This window comes from Rana temporaria, chromosome 3, assembly GCF_905171775.1.
Source record: "Rana temporaria chromosome 3, aRanTem1.1, whole genome shotgun sequence".
Classification (NCBI taxonomy): Eukaryota; Metazoa; Chordata; class Amphibia; order Anura; family Ranidae; genus Rana; species Rana temporaria.
In genome coordinates this window covers 386,322,368-386,344,733 of record NC_053491.1, presented here as the reverse complement: position 1 = coordinate 386,344,733, position 22,366 = coordinate 386,322,368, and the positions used below count along the sequence as shown (strand labels likewise).

The 22,366-nt window shown below is 44.2% G+C and overlaps 1 protein-coding gene across 1 annotated transcript; it reads right to left on the bottom strand.

The window, feature by feature from the left end:
• Positions 1 to 3,802: 3,802 nt before the first annotated feature.
• On the bottom strand, positions 3,803 to 20,904 carry LOC120932893 (hemagglutinin/amebocyte aggregation factor-like). The gene is made up of 5 exons (XM_040345721.1): positions 20,786 to 20,904; positions 13,522 to 13,597; positions 12,344 to 12,529; positions 8,396 to 8,548; positions 3,803 to 4,012 (listed from the first exon to the last, which is right to left on the bottom strand). Exons 1-5 carry the CDS (start codon positions 20,841 to 20,843, stop codon positions 3,970 to 3,972), a joined length of 516 nt encoding a protein of 171 aa, XP_040201655.1. The 5' UTR covers positions 20,844 to 20,904; the 3' UTR covers positions 3,803 to 3,969.
• Positions 20,905 to 22,366: the final 1,462 nt, after the last annotated feature.

Here is a 22,366-nt window from a genome sequence, read left to right as displayed (position 1 = left end):
TTTCGAGGCGGTTTGCAGTGTGATGCCTAGGCACCTCGGATGGGGTGTTGTGACTTTCTTATAATTCATGGAGCTTGTCCGCTTATGGTGGGCCTTAGAAGGTTGCACCCTTCTGGTTAACCTCCCTTTTTTCATTTTAAGACATCACAGACTTGATTTTAGAACTCATCGTGATGCAAACTGTTGCATACATTTTATTGTTACATGTTACATATGGTTAATATGCTTAGGCCTGGTCTGGTGGATGTATGCACTCACTCGAGCCGATTTCCTGATGTTTCAGGCTTTTGGCCCGACCATGTCACAGTGGTTCGGGATGCAAACCTTTTTTGCCCTAGCATGGGGACCTCCTTTTGCCCCACTGACTGAGGTATCTGTGTGCCTCTTCTTCTTTCCTCCCCCCCGCCTTTTTTTTTTCTATCTTTATTCCTTTTCTTCCCACTTGGAGAACTAGGTTTCATCTTGGACGTTTCGTGATGAGGAGCCTCTGTACCTGTTCCAAGCAGGAATCCATGCTCTGGGTTGGGGTGAGTGGCAATCAGGGTCTCAGTGTTCTTATTACCCTTGTGCACCATGAGTACTCTTAGGCCTTGTACACACGATAGGTTAACCAGAGGACAACGGTCTGAAGGACCGTTGTCTTAGGTTAACCTATGAAGCTGACTGATGGTCCGTCGTGCATACACACCATCAGTTAAAAAAAACGATCGTGTCAGAACGCGGTGACGTAAAACACAACGTGCTGAAAAAAAACGAAGTTCGATGCTTCCAAGCATGCGTCGACTTGATTCGGAGCATGCGCAGGTTTTTAACCGATGGTTTTGCATACTAACGATCGGTTTTGACCTATCGGTTACCAATCCATAGGTTAAATTTTAAAGCAAGTTCTCATTTTTTTAACCTAAGGTTAAATAACCTATGGGGCCTACACACGATCGGTTTGGACTGATGGAAACAGTCCTTCAGACTGTTGTCCTCTGGTTAACCTATCGTGTGTACGAGGCCTTAGACATACGAGGCCCCCCTGCAGGGTGATATCTCACAACACTCAAGGTCTTAATTCCCCTACCAAGCGCCATAAGGCGTTCCAATACTATCATTCTTGTAACCTGGTGCAGGATGGAACAACCTGAACTCAACTGACCTAAAGGAGAAACAACAGACAGAAACGGTGAGCAGCCGATATGCCACTGGAGACGATGAGTTGCCGGATAGTGTGCCACTGGAGATGCTGGGTGGCCGGATTTGTATGCCACTGGAGACGTGCTTGCAACGATTGCAAGAAAGTAGCCTCATCAGGAAGGTGAATACAAAGACAGCAGAAAATTAGAGCTGTGATCATGACCGATCGCTAATCATGACTGTGAGTGTATAAATGAACGAATCATGTCAACTCATGTCGGAGATAATGAAGTTGTGTATTGACTAAGTTTGTAAGTACGTATGAATGGATGGACTGAGTAACGACTGGTAGCTTGTGGCAGGTGCCTCACTATGGAGATCGAGCTGCAGGAAGCTGTGTGACAAATGGAATCGTGTGCAATGGTCAGGTAGGTGAGTGCATGTGTCAGGTAGGTGAGTGCAGTGGTCAGGTAGGTGAGTGTAATGGTCAGGTAGGTGAGTGCAATGGACAGGTAGGTGAGTGCAATGGTCAGGTAGGTGAGTGCAATGGTCAGGTTGGTGAGTGTAATGGACAGGTAGGTGAATGCAATGGTCAGGTAGGTAAGTGCAATGGTCAGGTAGGTGAGTGCATGTGTCAGGTAGGTTAGTGCAGTGGTCAGGTGGGCGAATGCATGTGTCAGGTAGGTGAGTGCAATGGTCAAGTAGGTGAGTGCAATGGTCAGGTAGGTGAGTGTAATGGTCAGGTAGGTGAGTGCAATGGACAGGTAGGTGAGTGCAATGGTCAGGTAGGTGAGTGCATGTGTCAGGTAGGTGAGTGCAGTGGTCAGGTGGGCGAATGCATGTGTCAGGTAGGTGAGTGCAATGGTCAAGTAGGTGAGTGCAATTGTCAGGTAGGTGAGTGTAATGGTCAGGTAGGCGAGTGTAATGGACAGGTAGGTGAGTGCAATGGACAGGTAGGTGAGTGCAATGGTTAGGTAGCTGAGTGTAATGGTCAGGTAGGTGAGTGCAATGGTCAGGTAGGTGAGTGCATGTGTCAGGTAGGTGAGTGCATGTGTCAGGTAGGTGAGTGCAGTGGTCAGGTGGGTGAATGCATGTGTCAGGTAGGTGATTGCAATGGTAAGGTGGGTAAGTGCAATGGTCAGGTAGGTGAGTGTAATGGTCAGGTAGGTCAGTGCATGTTGCACAGTGCATTTTGAGCACAACGCATTCCTGATCCCTGCATTCTGAGCGAATCTGGCAAAATCGTACATTTTTGGTCCCTTAGGGCTCATTCAGAGGGATGATCAGTCCCATCCTCTGTACAGAGACGCTGGCAGGTTTATTTTTGTGTTGGCACTTAGAAAGAAATAAGATGGATTTGCATCATGGTTTGGCCCTCGGGCTCAAAAAGCTTAGCCATCACTGTTAAAGGTGTTGGGTTGCAGTCACGCTGGACTTTATTTACTCAATTATTTGTCAATATTTTTTATGCTCACTACTGATAGGATTAAAGTCCATCAACAATTAATCATAACAATTCATTTTTATATGTTGGTTTATTATTGTGGCGATTTAACATGTAATATGTGAGTGCCATATGTTATGTGTCATGGACCTTGCAGTGCTGGAGTGTTTCTACTTGAAACCCTAATTCATGTATGTCAGAAGATGGGACATTACTGACAGTTCATTGCAGGAGATACTGGACACATTACAAGTGGTTTAGTTGAGCTGACTAGGTCAATAGACAATGACCCTTCAATGCTTAGCTCAGGCTATTGAAATGCTAAGTGGAGCCGGCTTGTGAAATACCTTTTATTGTGTTCTGCAGGTTAATAGCGGTTGTCAGAGACGGGACGTCTCTAGGAGATAATTAGCTCTACTAAATGACTTTTAGAATGTGTGTTTGAAGATGTATGTGTTTACGCTAAAAGACTTTGTATTGTTCTAAAGGTCAGAAGTCTCCTGTCAGGAGTATTGAATTATATTATAAATAAATGTTATATCTAAAGGAATGTAACCTCTCAGAGGTAGTAATTAAGTTCTGCTAAATAGATCGGGCTATTGTGTACATTGATTACCCCCTGGGGCTTCTGTCTCAATACACATAATAGTCTTTCTATCCAAGCTATTGGACCAATCCCTGTTGACTATTTCAAGTCCTCATTTGCATGATTAAGGAGGACCTGAGTGAGGACTGCATATACTTTACAATTGACCAATAGGAAAGCGGTTGTTGGGGGTGGGATGTTCCAAATTCTGTGTAAAAGTGTGCTGTGTACTTGGAAATAAAGAGTCCTGCTTGAACATACATACATCCTGCCTTAATGCCTGTGTTCTTAATGGGTCTGAACGGCACATAGCTGTAGTTTGGATCCCGGAACCTTGGATGACTGAACCATCAGACGTTGCAATCGGCAATCTGATCCAATAGAAGCAGAGGAGTGTCGGGAGAGCAGAATCGAGCGAGCAAAGGGTCTCGTCACATTATGTTTGCAATTATGATATCCCTGCTGACAGTGCCAGCACAGAATGGTGCCACTTAAGGGCATTGCAAATGAACCCATTTGTCCAACAGGTGCAAATGTCTCTACTCCAAAAATTCAACTTCACTCTGAGTAATAGGTAAAATAATGACACAATGTTGGGGGAAGAACAGACAACAAGGAACAACAGCGAGGAAAACAAAACACCACAATACCAGAATGCCAAATAATGATCATGTTTGAAAAGTCATATCACATTATATAATACACCAGAATTATTTCACAAATAAATTGTTGCATCACCAGGAGGCTAGAGGTGGTATTACATCTGGGAGCAAGGCTCTAGTTTTGATGGTGTATTTATGACAGTATTTTCTTTGGCTCAAGCACTCTTCTCACAGTAGTGGTACTTCCAGCGTCTGTCCCTAAAAACACAAGACATGATGAATTTGTATCAAATGATAAAGAAGCAACAAATGCATCTACCCATTTCCCCAACATGTGGCTGAGTTCTTTGCAGAGTGAGTCCATTGTAAGTTTGTGGGCTTAGAAATTTGTGTGGTAAGGACTTCTCTATTGAAGATGAACTCCAGGCAGATATAAAACACAAATGACCGCACCTCTGTATTCATTAATCCACGTGTCAATGTATTTCTTTTAATTCAAGTAGTGTAAGCACCTGCATTTTACCTGGTATCTGCCTCTTGCAGTCCCTGTACAGCAGATCTTAAAATAGAAGAAATAGATTTTTGTCCATCTGTGTCCCATTGGGGAGATTTACCTTCACTTCCTGCGCCAATGCCAAAACATGAAGTGAGAGGAAATCCTTGCAAATTACAGGAAACCATTGGGGACCCCCCACGATCTCCAGAACTAATATTCCCATTGGAGGATTTCCCCTCTATTAGTTTTCTGAAACAACCCAAAATGTGGAATTTTATTTTATTTTTACTTTCAATGATAATGGTACACAGGGTAAATAGAGAGTGTGAATCTCTAAAACGGGGACACAGACAGCAATAAAAACCTGATAGGTGTTCTAATCCCTCTCCATTCTATCCAAAATAAGTTTTGCTTATAGGTATACTCTAATCTGGAAGAATGATAGCAGCAAAAGGAGCCAACCAGTTGTTAACAAGGAGCCTGCTGATAAGAGGAGAGAGCAGAGTGACAGAGAAATTAGTTCTTTAGCCTGCTGCTTTTCCTTTTACTGTCCAATCACAGGCTGGGAAGGGACAAGACCCAAGTGAGAAGAAACATCAGGACTTCTGTCCTGCCAGACAAGGCTGTGCTGTGTGAGAGTACTGTGTAAGTCTCAGGATAATAATCCTTCTGCGGCCATGTTTCTGACAATAGGCCAAACCTCGTTCTGAGTGGTAAAATCAAGACATGGGACAGAGAGAATGACCCCACCTACTCCGCAGCCAGATCAGTGGCGGGATCTGGCTGCGGAGTAGGTGGGGTCATTCTCTCTGTCCCATCTCTTGATTTTACCCCTCAGAACGAGGTTTGTCCTATTGTCAGAAAGATGGTCGCTGTACGAGAACGAGGCTTGGTTGCGTCTCTCGTGATTATATAAAGGTGAAAGTTCAGTGCGTCGCCCGTGCCCTTTGATAAAGTAATTTATGACGAAACATGTCAGGGCGGAGCCACGCACTGACGTCACCGCGTTCAACGTGACCCCGGAAGCACAGGCTGACGTTACTTTTTACTGCCGGAATTTTTTAATTTGTTCTGTATTGAACTTTTTTTATACTATGTATTTTTTAGATTAAACCGAGGAAGTGGTTAAGGTTAATACACTATCTCAAGTCTTTTTTTTGTTTTTTCCTGGCATGCTGAGTCCGAGTCCATGTGCGGATTTTTTACTCCATCAGAGGGAGAGATCCTTTCTAAGGGACATAGTGAACGGAAGCAAGGAAGCCGATAGGGGCCGAGCGGCACATACTTCTGTGACCTATTTAGACCCCACAGAGGGTTATTTCTGCAGGCCCATATGACCTTGCTGATATAGGTAGTCCAACTTGTCTGGTAAGGGTGTCCATATATATTTTTTCTTCTGGTGTACTCCTATAGGAGCGGCTTTCCCTTATCATCTTGGTGGCGGTGGATTAACTTCTCAGCGTTATCTTCACATCTGATCGCATTTTATTCACCATTTTCTGTGGACTTGTATCTTTATTCTTGGGACTTTTTTCTCATATATATATTTACCCAATATCTATATTTATATATTATTCACCTATGTACATAATATTTTAGTATATAGTACACTTATTTGATTATTTATGTTATAGATTATTTTTTCACTAATTATTAGTTCATTAGATTATTATTAGCGCAACCTTTTTTCTTTTTTATACATTCTTTTCTACATGAGTATCGCATGTTTGCAGGTGTCGCAGCTTTGTCTTCACTAACAAGTTTTTCACATATTTTTTACCTTTAGCGCGGTATAGTCCCCCTTTGTGAGCTTAACTCTTTAAATAGACACAGGAGTATAATCTAACGCAATTTTGCTTTAGCTAATTGCAGTACAGATGATGTTTTTCCAGTCCAGTTGAAGTGTAAGAAGACAATTACTTTCCAGGGAGGGTCTAGCTAGGACCAAACTATCCCTAAGCAGTAGGGGAAGACAGGAGGAGAAACCAAGACCTCATAGTAAACTAGAACCTTCTATAACTTATAACTATCTTTCTCCGTTTCCTTCTTCATTCCCAACTTTGTCGCCTACCAACAATTTCATACAAGAAACGTTATACATCAAGGCAATTCCAACCCCCCCCCCCCTGCTTTTTTTGTTGTTGCTCCCTTTGGAATCATTGAAATTTGTTCATCTTAGTTATATTCTCTACCCGGGAGACACCTCCATGTACTATCAACGGTCATCCGTAAAGGTTTCATTTTAAAGGAGGGAGATTTTATATCAATTTTGAAACAATTCCTAACAAGAAGCCTTCAATTATGTATTATTGTATTAAAATGTTCTGCCTCATTTTATGTTAAAAAACATAAATTCTAAATTTATGGAACTAAAAAAAGCTTTATAGCTTATCATTAAAAAAAAAAAGTCCACATATGTCATAAGAAGACCATAAATATGTTTCATGTATATTTAATGAAACATATACAGTATATGGTCTTTTAATGATTTTTTGTTTTTTGAAGATTAGACATACGATAAGAAACCATATTTATTATGTGCATGCAGTTTTTAGATAGTCAAACTTGTTTGATCTTGTGTTGTCTTGTTTCTCAGCCCTGACCAAGTGGGATCTTTGGAGCCCTGAAACGCATTGGGTTTGTATTATGACTTTTACCAATATTATTAAATATTACTGGACTTGCTAGGTGTCAGTGGAGAAATGCCCCATTACATTGATGGTGAGTGGAAATAAGCCTCCCTTACATTGGTGATCAGTGTAAAAAAAAAAAAAAACTACTTACAGTGCATGCCAGTGAGAAGCTGCCTCCCTTACTTTGGTGGTCATTGTAGATGGATTATCAATCCTCCAATGCTTAAAGCGGAGGTTTCTCGTTTTTATCTTTTGGTGTGCATGTAATAGGGTTACAGTTAAATTAAATACACTCACTTGCTAGCCGTTTTGACACCGATCCAAATTTTATCTGTCCGAAATATAAACTTATAAAAAATCAGCCAGGACTTTTCCATATTGCTTGTGGGCATTGTGAAGCCCACAAGCAAAGACTTTCGGGAAGCGGGGATGCTAGTATTCCCAGCATTCACCGCAGTATCTAGCACGTGCGCTGTCTTGCACTGCAGTATTTTGCGCATGCGCCGCGTTGACGGAGAGCAGCGTGAGCTAAAGGTATGTAATGGCAATTTCTACCTGTATTCCCTCATTTAAAATGGCGAATTTGGATCCGCTCTCGTCACATGACCCGCTTGTTGAGTCACGTAACGAGGGAAATCGCGCAAGATATCGAAGATTAGTGCTGTATATCGTCTTCTGGGAATCATGACTCATAACTCCCAGGAGACACTGCGGACAGGTCCCAGCACACACTGGGGCATGGGGGAAAGGGAGAGATACACCCACTCCCGTGGGGAAGAATACCCGGAAGTCACAGCTTCTGCTTTGAATCGCGGTAATTAAATTGATATTTAAAATAACAACTGTCAATAGTAAAAGTATATGCTCCGTAAATTGTTTTAATCTTAAAGCAGGGGTTCACCCAAATTTTTTTTTTAACATGACATGTTTTTTTTTATTTCTGTGCCGTACATACCATATTTTCACCGCCGCTTCCGGGTATGTAAGCTGCGGGACTGGGCGTTCCTAATTGATTGACATTCTTCCGACCGGCGCATACAGCGCGTCACCGAAAGAAGCCGGACTGCGAGTCGGCTCTATACGGCGCCTGCGCACCGACGTTGGGCTTCTTTCGGCAACTCGTGACGCGCTGTATGCGCCGGTCGGAAGGATGTCAATCAATTAGGAATGCCCAGTCCCGCACATTACATACCCGGAAGCGGCGGTGAAAATACGGTATGTACGGCACTGAAATTAAAAAAAAACAGCCGATTGTCATTCTGACAACTCGGCTGAATGTCATGTTAAAATTTTTTTTTTTGGGTGAACCCCCGCTTTAAGTTAATATTATGGGTGAACCTCCGCTTTAAGGGATCCTAGCAATCTCCTAAAATATCCTTGCGTTCCACAGAACCACGACTGAGGGAGCCTAATGCGGTGACTGTACACTCAATATATGCTCAATGGCTCTACTGACTGGAGTTCATCTTAGCGAGAACTGTATTATGACTAGAAGATAAATAAAATACATACTCTTTGCTGTTATCATGGTAGCTGTGCGCACCAGTCAGGAATGTATTGAAAGGCGCATCCCATCTCAAGTAGGCATCAAAATTATTTGCGTAATCACTCCATTTGCAGTTACGGGTAACTTGATTTTCTCCTTGGCAGCAAAGGAAGCTCCATCTAAAAAATGAAAGATGTTACCATTGTTCTGCGTCAGGTATAAATAACCTTGTGGTAGAGATAGTTCGCCTAAGCTAATCACAAAGAATAAGTAACTACCTAGTATCAATTTTGTGTTGATGAGCCTGTCTTTGTAAAGACCACCACCATGGCTCTCATAACAACAAAACATTGAAATTGTTACTGAAAACTATTTAATATTAGCATCTAGTGATGGCCGTAGCAGAGGTGCCTGCAGAAAGTTAACCAGCCAAAAGTCTGAAGGCCCAGATAATAATCCAGACCAGGTCCTCAGGGGCTGTGCACATCAGCTTTCAGAAGTGTTGACAAACATCTTTAACCCCTTTCTAATGCAGCCCCAGCATCTCTTTAATAGTAAGGCCTTGTACACACGAGAGGATTTCCGCTGGCAATGGTACACACCATCAGATCAAAATCCCAGCGGAATACATCCGCGGTGACGCGGCCGCGCCGTCGCTGCGACGATGACGCTGCGACGTGCGCGACCCTGGAAGGTACATACTTCCACGCATGCGTCGAATCATTACGACGCATGCGAGGGATAGGATCAGACAGACTTATCCGGTGAGTCTGTACAGACGACCGGATAAGTCCGAAGGACATATTCCAGCGGATAGATTTCTTAGCATGCTAAGAAATTTTTATCCGCGGAAAATCTGTCGGCTGGATTTTTATCCGCTGGAAAATGTCCGCTCGGGCCTACACACGACCGGATCTGTCTGCTGGAACTGATCCGCGGATCAATCCCAGCGGATAGATCCGGTCGTGTGTACGGGGCCTAGGAGGTTCGGCAGTAATATGACCCCCATGATTGTCTGTCACAATGGTCACATGATCGGGAGATACTGATCATTAGTGGGGTCTGTGTGCTGGGAGCATGCAGTGAATGTGCGCTCGGCACAGACACATTGGCCACCCAATGACACATATGTGTGGCGTGTGGGCGTTAAAGTCCACCCTTTTATCTCCACGCATATGTGTTACGAGGGCGCCAACAGTTTAAGAACGCCTTTTCTCAGGTGTCCCTACGTGACTTAAGAATCTTACAATTGTCCCTGTCCAAAATAGTGTTAAGTCTGAATTACTAATGACCAACGTAACGGTCACCACCGTTTACGATTTCCCATTCCATCAACCCACGACAGCTTATCTGACACTCCAACCATCCAACAGACATGATCCATACCAATTCCCCAGAAAGACGAGACAAGCTCCGTTCTCTGAGTCAAAATGTATGAACCCTGTAATGGAAAATTTCAGGTTTTTATACAGTTACAACGCATGCTTCAGTAGTTACAGGGACAATGAAACTCTCCACCCCCAGCATCACACAATGGGGCTTCAATACACCTTCAGATGGGCTAATTACTAAACATTATTCAGACAGCCTGGCTCCGCCAAGCTGTTCTCACCTGCTTCATAATACACATTCCTTAAGTCAGACGTCTGACCTTTAGACTGCTAACTCACAACACATATCTATCATCAATAGACTTTTCACACAAACAGTTTCATTAGCATCACACAATGGAATGTCTTAGGAGCAGACCTAATTAGCACAACAGAATGCAATCACAGCTTTCATCACTACAGTAGCAGACTTAGTTAGCATCTCAACAGCCTAGGTTAAACATTGAAGTAGACACTCTTATTGACCGGTTGGGGGTCAGCATTAACCAAACTCTAATATTCCAAGATATCCTGCAAAACATGAATTATCATTTATCAGTCACCCTATGCCCAAAAGGGGCACAGGGTGACCCTAGACCCAAGAGTCATTAGTGACGCTGGCACAGGAGTACCCCACATCCTTCAAAGGTCTCTGGGTGTCGCGGGCCATTCCGTTACACCCAATAATTAGGAAGTCACAAGTAGCGCCGGGTTACTTCTAAGGTAACCAGTGCTTTCGAAATTTAAGGGATTATCAGATTGTAAGGACTCTGATTTCAATTTCAATGTTTGGTTAGGGCCTCTGTTTCAGCTTGGCTATACTGTGGGCTCACTCTGTTGTTGCTGGGGTGTTATCGCACCCCGGGACGACAGGTGACACCAGTGGAGTTGAGGTTTGGGTGTTCTTTCCCAGCGGCCAATCAGGAGGCTATGGCCTCGCTGGGAATTCTGGGAGAGGGTACTTATGAGACAGACGCCATTAAGGCGGGGTCTTTTCTCGGTGTGGCACCCACCTTCTAGGGTAGCCACATCACGGCACTCCGGCGTTATGGCCTACCTGGCCGGAGTGCGCGTGCTATGCAGTGTTCCTGGTTTCAGGCCTAAGATGGTCTGGAGCATTTGAGCAGGACGGGGACTCAGTGGTCAACTGGGTTCCCACTTTTGAAGATCCCAAGCGAGTGTAGCTGTTCGGTGGGGAGTCCATCTGAGGAGCGCCAATGAGAGGCTGGCGGTCCAATAGAATTCCGACGAACCACCAGAGATCGAGGTGACCGGACACTGAAGGATTGACTCCTCTTTCAGTCGGTACCTGGGCGACGTTAGGAAGAAGATTCAGGCATAACTTTACCTAGGAGGGTTACCTCCGTATCTGCAATCAGAGAGGGCCTGTGGCAGAGGCGTCTCTCTGACATTCATCCGGGAGGGTCTGTAGCACAGACTTCATCCTGAAGAGGTTCGAGCAATACTTCGGCTGCTAGGTCGGTGAGAGAGGCCTATCCGGGTATGCTAAGCCCACTCAAGTAGGAGTGGTGAGAAAAGTGTTGCGCATAGGTGCGGGACTGTTCCAAATACTACGCCTGAATCTGCGGTTCTTCTTCTTCCATTTCTATCCCTTTCATCAAATGTTCACTGTTTTTACCCGGCTGGGTAATAAAGAGCACATAAAAAGACATTTCTTCGTGGACATTCCTTTGCTGCTGTTGTATGCAACTTTCACCCCTAGACATTCAGAGGGAGCAATGAGGTAAATCTGCCATCCCATTAATTATCAGCGGCTCCTTCGGGGGTGAGCGCTACACACATATAAAGAAAATCAATATAAGTTCCTCCAGAGATGCAACCTGAGCCCCTTAATGTACACACTGCTCACCTACAATTGCTATTAGGTATCTGAGCAATCCTATTGTGAAGTTTGAGGATAATACAGCAGTAGTGGGACTCTTCATCACTAATGTGAACAGTACATGCACAGGCAGGAAGTGGCACGATCGAGTCCATGGGTCCCACGGGCACGATCACAAAGCTCACTGCAGAGTCGCGAGCGCGACGTGCGACCACGCAGCGGCAATTTAAAGCATTTGCCCTGCCATTCCTTCGACGTATAAGTTTGTGCGATGGTTGGCAAGTGGTTAAATAACTGATAATATGACTAAGATTTTTAACATCTTAAAGTTAAAAAATGTTAGTCATATTATCATGTATTTAAAAATCAATCCTTCTATGTGTGTGCACTGTGCGGGGCACGGGACTAATGGATTTCTATTAGGTCCTTAATTTTTTTTACAAGCATGTGATTAGAAACTGAGGCTCTAATTTGCTTGTTTCTGTTTGCCCTCTCTGTGCCCTGAACCCTCCCACTGAAGATTTGGAACCCGGAAAGAAGGTTAACACAGAAGCCGCCGGGTATCACGGGAGCCGTGACCGCTGAAGGGCTCCGTTTGTAGGTAAGTCTTACGATGTTGTCTGGTGAGTGCGGACCTGGAGGGGTTTGTTTGCAACCCCCAAATAGTTTTTATCACCAGCCGCCACTCTTATACTGTATATATAACATGTTTTTAGAATGACAATAAAATATCCTTATCCTCATTTACTAGTGTGATTCACCTTCTGTCTTCTCTTTTGTTATCATGGTAGCTCTGCATGCCAGATATGACTGAGCCGAATGGGCAGATGAAACTGAACTCTTGATCAAAGTCATTGACGTATCCGGTCCAGGAACAAGAAGCTGTGCTGAAAGTGTTCTGACAAGCAAAATCCCAAACACGATCTTCGTGGCGATTGTCATGCTGGCTGGGAGATGATATAGAAAGTCAATGAATGGTCCTTCCATATATACAAACACTAGCAAGACAAAAAAAGGTTAGTTGAGTGCTGTCTAGGCCCAATGCACACTGTGTGTGTTTAACCAGCCCCCCCGATGGCAGCCTGTCAAACTGAGAGTCTGACAGCTGCTGCAGTTGGATAATGCACATAGCAGTATGAATGTTTAGGGCAATATGCACCCAGGAACTAATTCTTTCTCAGCATTCGTCCCTGGGAGCATACTGCCCTAAACCTTCCTACAGCCAAGTGCACCATCCAACCACAGTAGCTGTCAGGCTCCCATAGAGTTTGACAGGCTGCTGGCAACGGGGCTGGACGTGAAACCTGTGCCATTTGCCCACAGCTAAACCCTGGAGTCCCATGCACCAGGGCTAAAATCCCAGTGCGCGTGGGGCCTTAGTGGGTTTCAAGGGAGAATGCATGTCAATTTTAGGACACACATTGACCGGAAGCAGCAGAAGATGTATACTGTGTGTTAAAAAGGCCGTAAGGCTCATTTACACAGGCACTCAGCTGTGAATGTGAAGAACTGTGTGTTTGTTTTGTACTGGCAGTAAGCTGCATGCATAGCCCATATTAGTAAATGGGGTTGCCTCACCGGCTTTATAGACTCACCGACTCAGTTTGAGAGGTAGACAGGGAGAGGTGCACAGACCTGGAAGCACTGGTTTTGCGGGGGGCATGCACACATCCCTGTCTACATGTGAAACTTGGATGTGCTAGTGAGTCTGTTCATCCAATGCGCTTCCATCCATCAATATGGGCTGCCTGCACGCATCTCGCCACAAGTAAAAAACACAAAAAAGGAACAGTTTACACTATATGGGGCTCAGCATCCATGTAATTGAATCCCTAGAGGGTTCCGATCATCAAAAATGTGCTCTTTCTTGGAAAAGATTAACCATTCTACTCTCAATCTCCATGACAATTCCTGCATATACTAAGATACTTTTTCTTACCTGATGACTATACTGATGCTCTGCCTGTCGGCACACTGGAAATTGAGAGGCTGGTCATAATCATTGACCCATCGTTCTGAAGGAAAGAACCAGAATCCTGAATTATTAACATGATCAAACAAAACTATAGCTGCACGTGTATAAAATTGTTTAGTATTTCACTTCTGAAGAAGTGTATGAAACAACTGTTAGAGATGTAAGTATCATCTGGTCCTCTTAGAAGGTTGGAGCCTCTATATCACAGCAGAAAATGTATGTTTGCACTACAGAAAGGAACTGTGTGGATTGGTGGATAAACTGGACACAGGGAGAGGGGCAAATGATGTCATTGCATTCTCTGGTCTATGGATACCTTATGGCTGAACCCCGGGATAAGCAAATCTTGTCTAAAAACAAGAAGCCTGTGAATTCTTAATTTAATCTTGGTGTGCTTTCTTCCAGACCTGTGCAGTAATCCAGTGTGAAACTTTACCTCTGTGCAGAAACTTCCCGTAACAAGGACCGGTCACTTTTACTCTCTCTCTTTGTGCAGGGTGACTAGTCTTGTCTCCGCCCCTCCTGTAGTTTTCTATAGGCAGTCTGTAGTGGGTGGAGCCTGCTGGGTCCCTCCCATAACTCTGCTTTCTGCATAGGCTATGTATAGCAGAGTGGTGATGTCACTGACATGTTTACAAGGTAATAACTGTTTGAAAAACACTGTTAAATTGGATAACATCTGGGCAGTTTTAACCAGGCCTAAATGGTGTATCCCTACTATTTACTTTATTAATAGGTATAGGGGGTGCAATGAATGTAAGTGCTATAATATGAGCTGGGTTATGTGCACATTGATATCATTGAAACCCCTAAAAAACAATAACCCACTTTTTTTTTCAAATGAAAGTTTTGCAAAAAAAAAAACCCGGACCATATTGCTGGTCAAAGACCAGGCCACTTTTTGCGATTCGGCACTGCGTCGCTTTAACTGACAATTGCGCGGTCATGCGACGTGGCACCCAAACAAAATTGGCGTCCTTTTTTCCCCACAAATAGAGCTTTCTTTTGGTGGTTTTTAGTTTTTGCGCTATAAACAAAAATAGAGCGACAATTTTGAAAAAAAATAAATATTTTTTACTTTTTGCTATAATAAATATCCCCCAAAAACATATAAAAAAACGTTTTTTTTCCTCAGTTTAGGCCGATACGTATTCACAATAAGCGTTTATTGATTGGTTTGCGCAAAAGTTATAGTGTTTACAAAATAGGGGATAGTTTCATAACATTTTTCTTAATATTTTTTTTTTACTAGTAATGGCGGCGATCAGCGATGTTTATCGGTACTGCGACATTATGGTGGACACTTCGGACACTTTTGACACATTTTTGGGACCATTGCCATTTTTATAGCAATCAGTGCTATAAAAATGCATTGATTACTATAAAAAATGCCACTGGCAGGGAAGGGGTTAACACTAGGGGGCGAGGAAGGGGTCAAGTATGTTCCCTAGGTGTGTTCTAACTGAAGGGGGGGTGGCACTGCCTAGGGGAAATGACTGATCGCTGTTCATACATTGTAAACACACAGATCCATGTCCTGTCAGAGGTGAGGAGATTGATGTGTGTTCCCAGTACAGAGGAACACACATCGGTCTCATCCCCTTGTGAGTCCCCTCCCCCTACAGTTAGAATCACACACTAGGGAACATATTAACCCCTTGATCGCCCCCCTTGATCGCCCCCTAGTGTTAACACCGTCCCTGCCAGTCACATTTACACAGTAATCAGTGCAGTTTTATAGCACTAATCTCTGTATAAATGTGAATGGTCCCAAAAACATGTTAAAAGTGTCCTATGTGTCTGTCTCAATGTCACGGTCACAATAAAAATTGCAGATCGTCGCCATTACTAGTAAAAAAAACAAAAATGCCATAAATCTATCCCTTATTTTGTAGATGCTATAACATTTGCGCAACCCAATCAATAAACGCGTATTGCGATTTTTTTTTACCAAAAATATGTAGAAAAATACATATCGGTCTAAGCTGAGGAAATTTTTTTTTTAATCGTTTTTTTTTTTAAATTTTGATATTTATTAAATCAAAAAGTAAAAAATATTGTGCTTTTTTCAAAATTGTCGCTCTTCTTTTGTTTATAGCGCAAAAAAAGCAGAGGTGATCAGATACCACCAAACGAAAGCTCTATTTGTGGGAAAAAAAACCTATAACGATTTCATTTGGGTACAGTGTTGCATGACCGCGCAATTGTCATTCAAAGTGCGACAGTGCTGAAAACGAAAAATTGGTCTGGGCAGGAAGGGGGTGAAAATGCCCTGTATTGAAGTGGTTAAACAAGCTAACACTGCCCCTCTCATTTCAAGAGGGTTGCTTCTCTATATATACCGTATTTATCGCGGTATATATAGACCCCTAATGTTGCCCCGAATCCTGTGGAAAAAAAGTTTTTTTTGTACTTACAGTTTTGGTGTCTTGCGCGGCGTCCATCGGCGGCCTCGTCGGGTCCAGGGTCCGTCTGCGGCTTCGGGTGTCCTCTTCGTAGGGTACGGATCCTTCTGCGGCTTCCGGGGGTCCTCTTCGTCGGGTCCGGGGTCCGTCTGCGGCTTCGGGTGTCCTCTTCGTCGGGTCCGGTGTCCTTCTGCGGCGTCCTCCCCGCTCATTTCCCGCGCCGAGTTTGAATACTGCGCCGACATATACCGAGCGCAGTACACTCGTGTATCGTCGGGCAGGCTCGGCAACTCGAGAAGTGCCGAGACTGCCCGAAGATACACAAGTGTACTGCGCTCGGTATATGCCGGCGCAGTATTCAAACTCGTGGCGGGAAAGCGGGTATCGGCGTATACCGCGCACCCACGATTTTGCCCTGATTTTCAGGGCAAAATAGTGCGCGGTATACGCCGATAAATACGGTACCTGTTTTTTATGTCATATTTTTATGCTTTGATGAAGGCTTAAGGCCGAAACGTGTCAGTTTTTGGATGATGTTACTGCTGTAAGGCTACAATGAAATTTTCTATGGAGAAGCTGTCGAGTTGCCGGTTTGTACAGGCATACCCCACTTTTAAGTACACAATGGGACCAGAGCATGTATGTAAAACGAAAATGTACTTAAAGTGAAACAATACCTTTTTTCACTTATAGGGTGTAGTGGGGGGTCAGGGGGTGTGGTGGGGGGTTAACAGCTGTAGTTAAGGTCTCAGGGGCTGTAGTGGGGGTGTCAGGGGCACACTGGAACAGGGCGGGCAATGCTCTCTGAGCTTCAGCTCCTTCTACTGCAACTGCAAAATGTCTGTACAGTACTTGTAAGGCACTTTACATACACTCACGGGTATGTCCTTACTCGCGAGTGTATGTAAAGTGAGTGTACTTAAAGCGGGGTATGCCTGTACTTGTTATGGATTCTCATTGAAGGATGTCAGCTATCTTTGGCCTTGGAGGTTCTCATCAGACCAAAAGGGGTAAAAGACTTTGCTACATGTGCACATTTATTTTTTAAATGCCCCCGTAGAAAAGTGGTTAAATACTTTTAAAAATATAAGTTGATGTGAAAACCTTTTTCTACATTTAGTTTGCAATTATATATGTACACAGACGAAGCCATATTTACCCATTAGGCTCCACTTTACTGATCTTTCCCACAATGAAAGTTGGCCAACTCATTGACAGCAGTTGACTTACAGTTTTGGTGTCTTGCGCGGCGTCCATCGGCGGCCTCGTCGGGTCCAGGGTCCGTCTGCGGCTTCGGGTGTCCTCTTCGTAGGGTACGGGTCCTTCTGCGGCTTCCGGGGGGCCTCTTCGTCGGGTCCGGGGTCCGTCTGCGGCTTCGGGTGTCCTCTTCGTTGGGTCCGGTGTCCTTCTGCGGCGTCCTCCCCGCTCATTTCCCGCGCCGAGTTTGAATACTGCGCCGACATATACCGAGCGCAGTACACTCGTGTATCGTCGGGCAGGCTCGGCAACTCGAGAAGTGCCGAGACTGCCCGAAGATACACAAGTGTACTGCGCTTGGTATATGCCGGCGCAGTATTCAAACTCGTGGCGGGAAAGCGGGTATCGGCGTATACCGCGCACCCACGATTTTGCCCTGATTTTCAGGGCAAAATAGTGCGCGGTATACGCCGATAAATACGGTACCTGTTTTTTATGTCATATTTTTATGCTTTGATGAAGGCTTAAGGCCGAAACGTGTCAGTTTTTGGATGATGTTACTGCTGTAAGGCTACAATGAAATTTTCTATGGAGAAGCTGTCGAGTTGCCGGTTTGTACTTGTTATGGATTCTCATTGAAGGATGTCAGCTATCTTTGGCCTTGGAGGTTCTCATCAGACCAAAAGGGGTAAAAGACTTTGCTACATGTGCACATTTATTTTTTAAATGCCCCCGTAGAAAAGTGGTTAAATACTTTTAAAAATATAAGTTGATGTGAAAACCTTCTTCTACATTTAGTTTGCAATTATATATGTACATAGACGAAGCCATATTTACCCATTAGGCTCCACTTTACTGATCTTTCCCACAATGAAAGTTGGCCAACTCATTGACAGCAATGTACTTACTCCCTGTGTGATCATTATCTTACCTGAGCAGCTGTTAAAGGGGTTGTAAAGGTGTTTTCACCTTAATGCATTCTATGTGTATTAGCGGCCCCCCGATTACTTACCCGACCCCTCGAAAGTCCCACACCGTTAACGTGCTTGCTTCTTGGCCATCTTCCCGGCTCATTCATTGGTTGATTGAAAGTAGCGTAGCCATTGGCTTGCGCTGCTGTCAATCACATCCAATGATGCGGCGCGCCGGGGGGCGGGGCCGAGTGATACAATGAGTGGCTATGGCCGCCGGCTGTATCACTAGAGCGCGCCCGCAAGCACTCAACACCATTCAAGCTCGCTCGCATGAAGGTGTTGAGTCCTTGCGGGGGGAGCCCAGACAGCCGCCGAGGGACCCAAAAAGACCAGGTTCGGGACCACTCTGTGCAAAACGAGCTGCACAGTGGAGGTAAGTATAACATGTTACATAGTTACATAGTTACATAGTTAGTCAGGTTGAAAAAAGACACAAGTCCATCCAGTTCAACCACAAAAAACAAAAAAACTAAATAAAAAACACAGTAAAATCCTATACACCCAACTCCATACCCACAGTTGATCCAGAGGAAGGCAAAAAACCCCAGCGGAGCATGATCCAATTTGCTACAGCAGGGGAAAAAATTCCTTCCTGATCCCCCGAGAGGCAATCGGATTTACCCTGGATCAACTATACCTACAAATCTTAGTACTCAGTTATATTCTGTACATTTAGGAAAGAATCCAGGCCTTTCTTAAAGCAATCTACTGAGCTGGCCAGAACCACCTCTGGAGGGAGTCTGTTCCACATTTTCACAGCTCTTACTGTGAAAAAACCTTTCCGTATTTGGAGGTGAAATCTCTTTTCCTCTAGACGTAAAGAGTGCCCCCTTGTCCTCAGTGATGACCGTAAAGTGAATAACTCAACACCAAGTTCACTGTATGGACCTCTTATATATTTGTACATGTTGATCATATCCCCCCTTATTCTCCTCTTCTCAAGAGTGAATAAATTCAGTTCCTCTAATCTTCAGTTCCTCTAAAAATAAAAATAAATCCTTTAGTAATCCTTTAAGAATTCAGGCAGAGCCATTGTAGCAGTGAATCTACTTTGCCAGTAGTGGCTAACCTACAAATATTTATCTTTATACTAATATAAGTATAACCACTTCCATACCAGGCACTTACGCACCTTCCTGCCCAAGCCAATTTTCAGCTTTCAGCACTGTTGCAATTTGAATGACAATTGCGCGGTCATGCTACACTGTACCCAAATAACATTTTTATCATTTTGTTCCCACAAAAAGAGCTTTCTTTTGGTGGTATTTGATCACCTCTGCGATTTTTATTTTTTGCGCAATAACTAAAAAAAGACCGACATTTTGGGAAAAAAAATAAAAAATAATATTTTTTTTTGTAAATAAGTAAGTTTTCTTCTTCAATTATGGGCACCGATGAGGTGGCACTGATGGGAACCAATGAGGTGGCACTGATGGGCACCGATAGGCACTGATAGGCGGCACCGATGGGCACTGATAGGCAGCGCTGGTATGCTGCACTGATGGGCATTCATAGGCAGCACTGATGGGCACTCATAGGTGACACTGATGGGTGGCACTGGGCACTCTTTGGCAGCACTGATGGGCACTCATGGGTGGCACTTATGGGTGGCACTGATGGGTACTGATAGGTGGGCACTGGGCATAGATGGGCACTAAGAGGTGGCACTAATGGACACTGGGTGGCACTGTGGGCACTGATTGGCATCGATTGTGTTATTTTTTTTTTATTGGTGTTTTTTTTTTTTTGCTCTATTAAGCACCGGGGGGCACTCCCTGGTGGTCCAGTGTTGGCATCCGAGGGGGGGCTGCGCTGATAAACAATCAGCGCAAACCCCCCCTGTCAGGAGAGCTGCCGATCGGCTCTCCTCTACTCGCGTCTGTCAGACGCGAGTGAGGAAGAGCCGATCAACGTCTCTTCCTGTTTACATTGTGATCAGCCGTGGTTGGACATGGCTGATCATGTGGTAAAGAGCCTCCGCCGGAGGCTCTTTATCGAGATCGGAGATGCAGGGTGTCAGACTGAAACTCTGCATCACCGATCGCCGCGATGCGCGCCCCCACATGAAATCCTGCAGGACGTCAATAGACGTCCAGTCAGGATTTCACAACCACTTCCCAGACGTCAATTGTATATTGACCGGGCGGGAAGTGGATAAGAAAAAGAAAGCATGTAAAAATGTTAAAGTAATCAAAAATGATTTAAAGGAGGACTAAACCCAAGAACAAACACTTATATATTGCAGCTTACTGTGCATTAGATATGGTGACTGCATTCGTTTTTTTTTTTGTTTGTTTGTTTCAAGCTAACAACATGTTGATCCCATAAGTGTCCTTATTTCTTGAGAGCTGAACAGGCAGAAAATAATCTTACTTTGCTTCTGTAAAACGACTAACCCCATAAACTATAATTTAATGTAGAACATGTTTGAAGCCTGGCCTGTGTGGCAACCATGGCTCCCTCCATAGGTACGGTGGAGGAGCGAGTGACCCAGGGACAGAAAGTGTGTTATTTTCAGTATTACCTGGTGAAAAATTGGGAAAAAGAAAACAAATGCAGCCACCACATCTAAGCATTATATTACATTTGTTTTTGGGCTTAGATATATTACAATCATAAGTGAACATAATTATACTGTCCCTTTAAAGTTACCTTGAGGTGCAGCCATTGCCACAGTGACACTCAGCAGAAGGGCCAAGACCACCATCATGACTTTCGTTTTGGAGATGTCTTGATAGAGAGTTGCTGGCAGGTGAAGCACCTTGAATTTTCAAGTCTGGCTGATTTATAGGCATTGCTGAGAAGTTTTATTACACATTAACCAACTGTTTATTAGATATCAATGCTAATAACAGGATTAAGGCAGATGTGAAGGTCATATATTATGTGACACATATTCTGTAACACATATTATATAAAACATATTATGTAACACATATTATGTGCTTAACATATGTCCCTCTGTTTACACATTAGAGCTGGGTTCACATGTATGTGATGCGGGAACCAGCGCGATTCCTGTGCGGGTTCCCACATTGCATGTCACTCACAGGCAGTTCACACTGCCCTCTGCAAACTGCTGTGGTTGTCAATATAAAGTTAATAGTCTGATCAATAATCCTTTCCTATCGCACACGTTCCTGGTAGAAATGGCTCATAAAAATGGTGGGTGCTGCAGCGATTACCAGTTGGGTCCTGGAAACATCAAACAAGCGTACACATTCGTCAGCACACCATGGATCGACACATTTTGTCCAGAAAGTTTTAATGAAAAGAGATCACATCACAAAGGTGCAACGTTTCGGAGCCACGATCGTGGTGTATGTAACCTGTGTGTATCTGGCTCTGATACTAGCCAGTGCCTTCCCAGGGACTGACTACTATCTCTCCCCAGCCTGTCCCCACACACCCTCTCACCTGCTGACCTGTTGATGGGGGAATCGCTCCTCTAGTGTTATTGTGTTCTGCCTGTGAATACAATGATCAGTGTTGCTAACTATAGCTGGCAGCACTGATTGTTTTAGGAAAAACCTGACAGGCTGGTTGTACTCAAGTCAGATAATAGATTGACTTGTGTAAAACCAGCTAGCCCATACATAGATCAACTATGGCTGGTCTTTGCTTAATTGGCATAATTTCAATCCATGTATGTACCGCTTAACCACTACGCATTTCCTAAACATCCTTCCACAAACCTTTACATTTTTCCTTCCCAGATTCCTTCATCCTCCTCACCTGTACATACTCTCCACACTTCTCTCCTGTACATACTGCTCACTGTCATACCCTCCACACTTCTCTCCTATACACAGTGCCTGCTGTTGCACTCTCCACACTCCTCTCCTGTACATACTACTCACTGTCATACCCTCCACACTCCTCTCCTATACTGTACATAGTGCCCACTGTCATACTCTCTACACTCCTCTTGTGCATACTGCTCACTGTCATACCCTCTACACTCCTCTCCTATGTCATACCCTCCACACTCCTCTCCTATACATAGTGCCCACTGTCATACCCTCCACACTCCTCTCCTATACATAGTGCCCACTGTCATACTCTCCACACTCCTCCTGTGCATACTGCTCACTGTCATACCCTCTACACTCCTCTCCTATACATAGTGCCCACCATCATACCCTCCACACTCCTCCACTGTACATACTGTTCACTGCCATACCCTCCAAACTTCTCTCCTATACATAGTGCCCACTGTCATACCCTCTACAC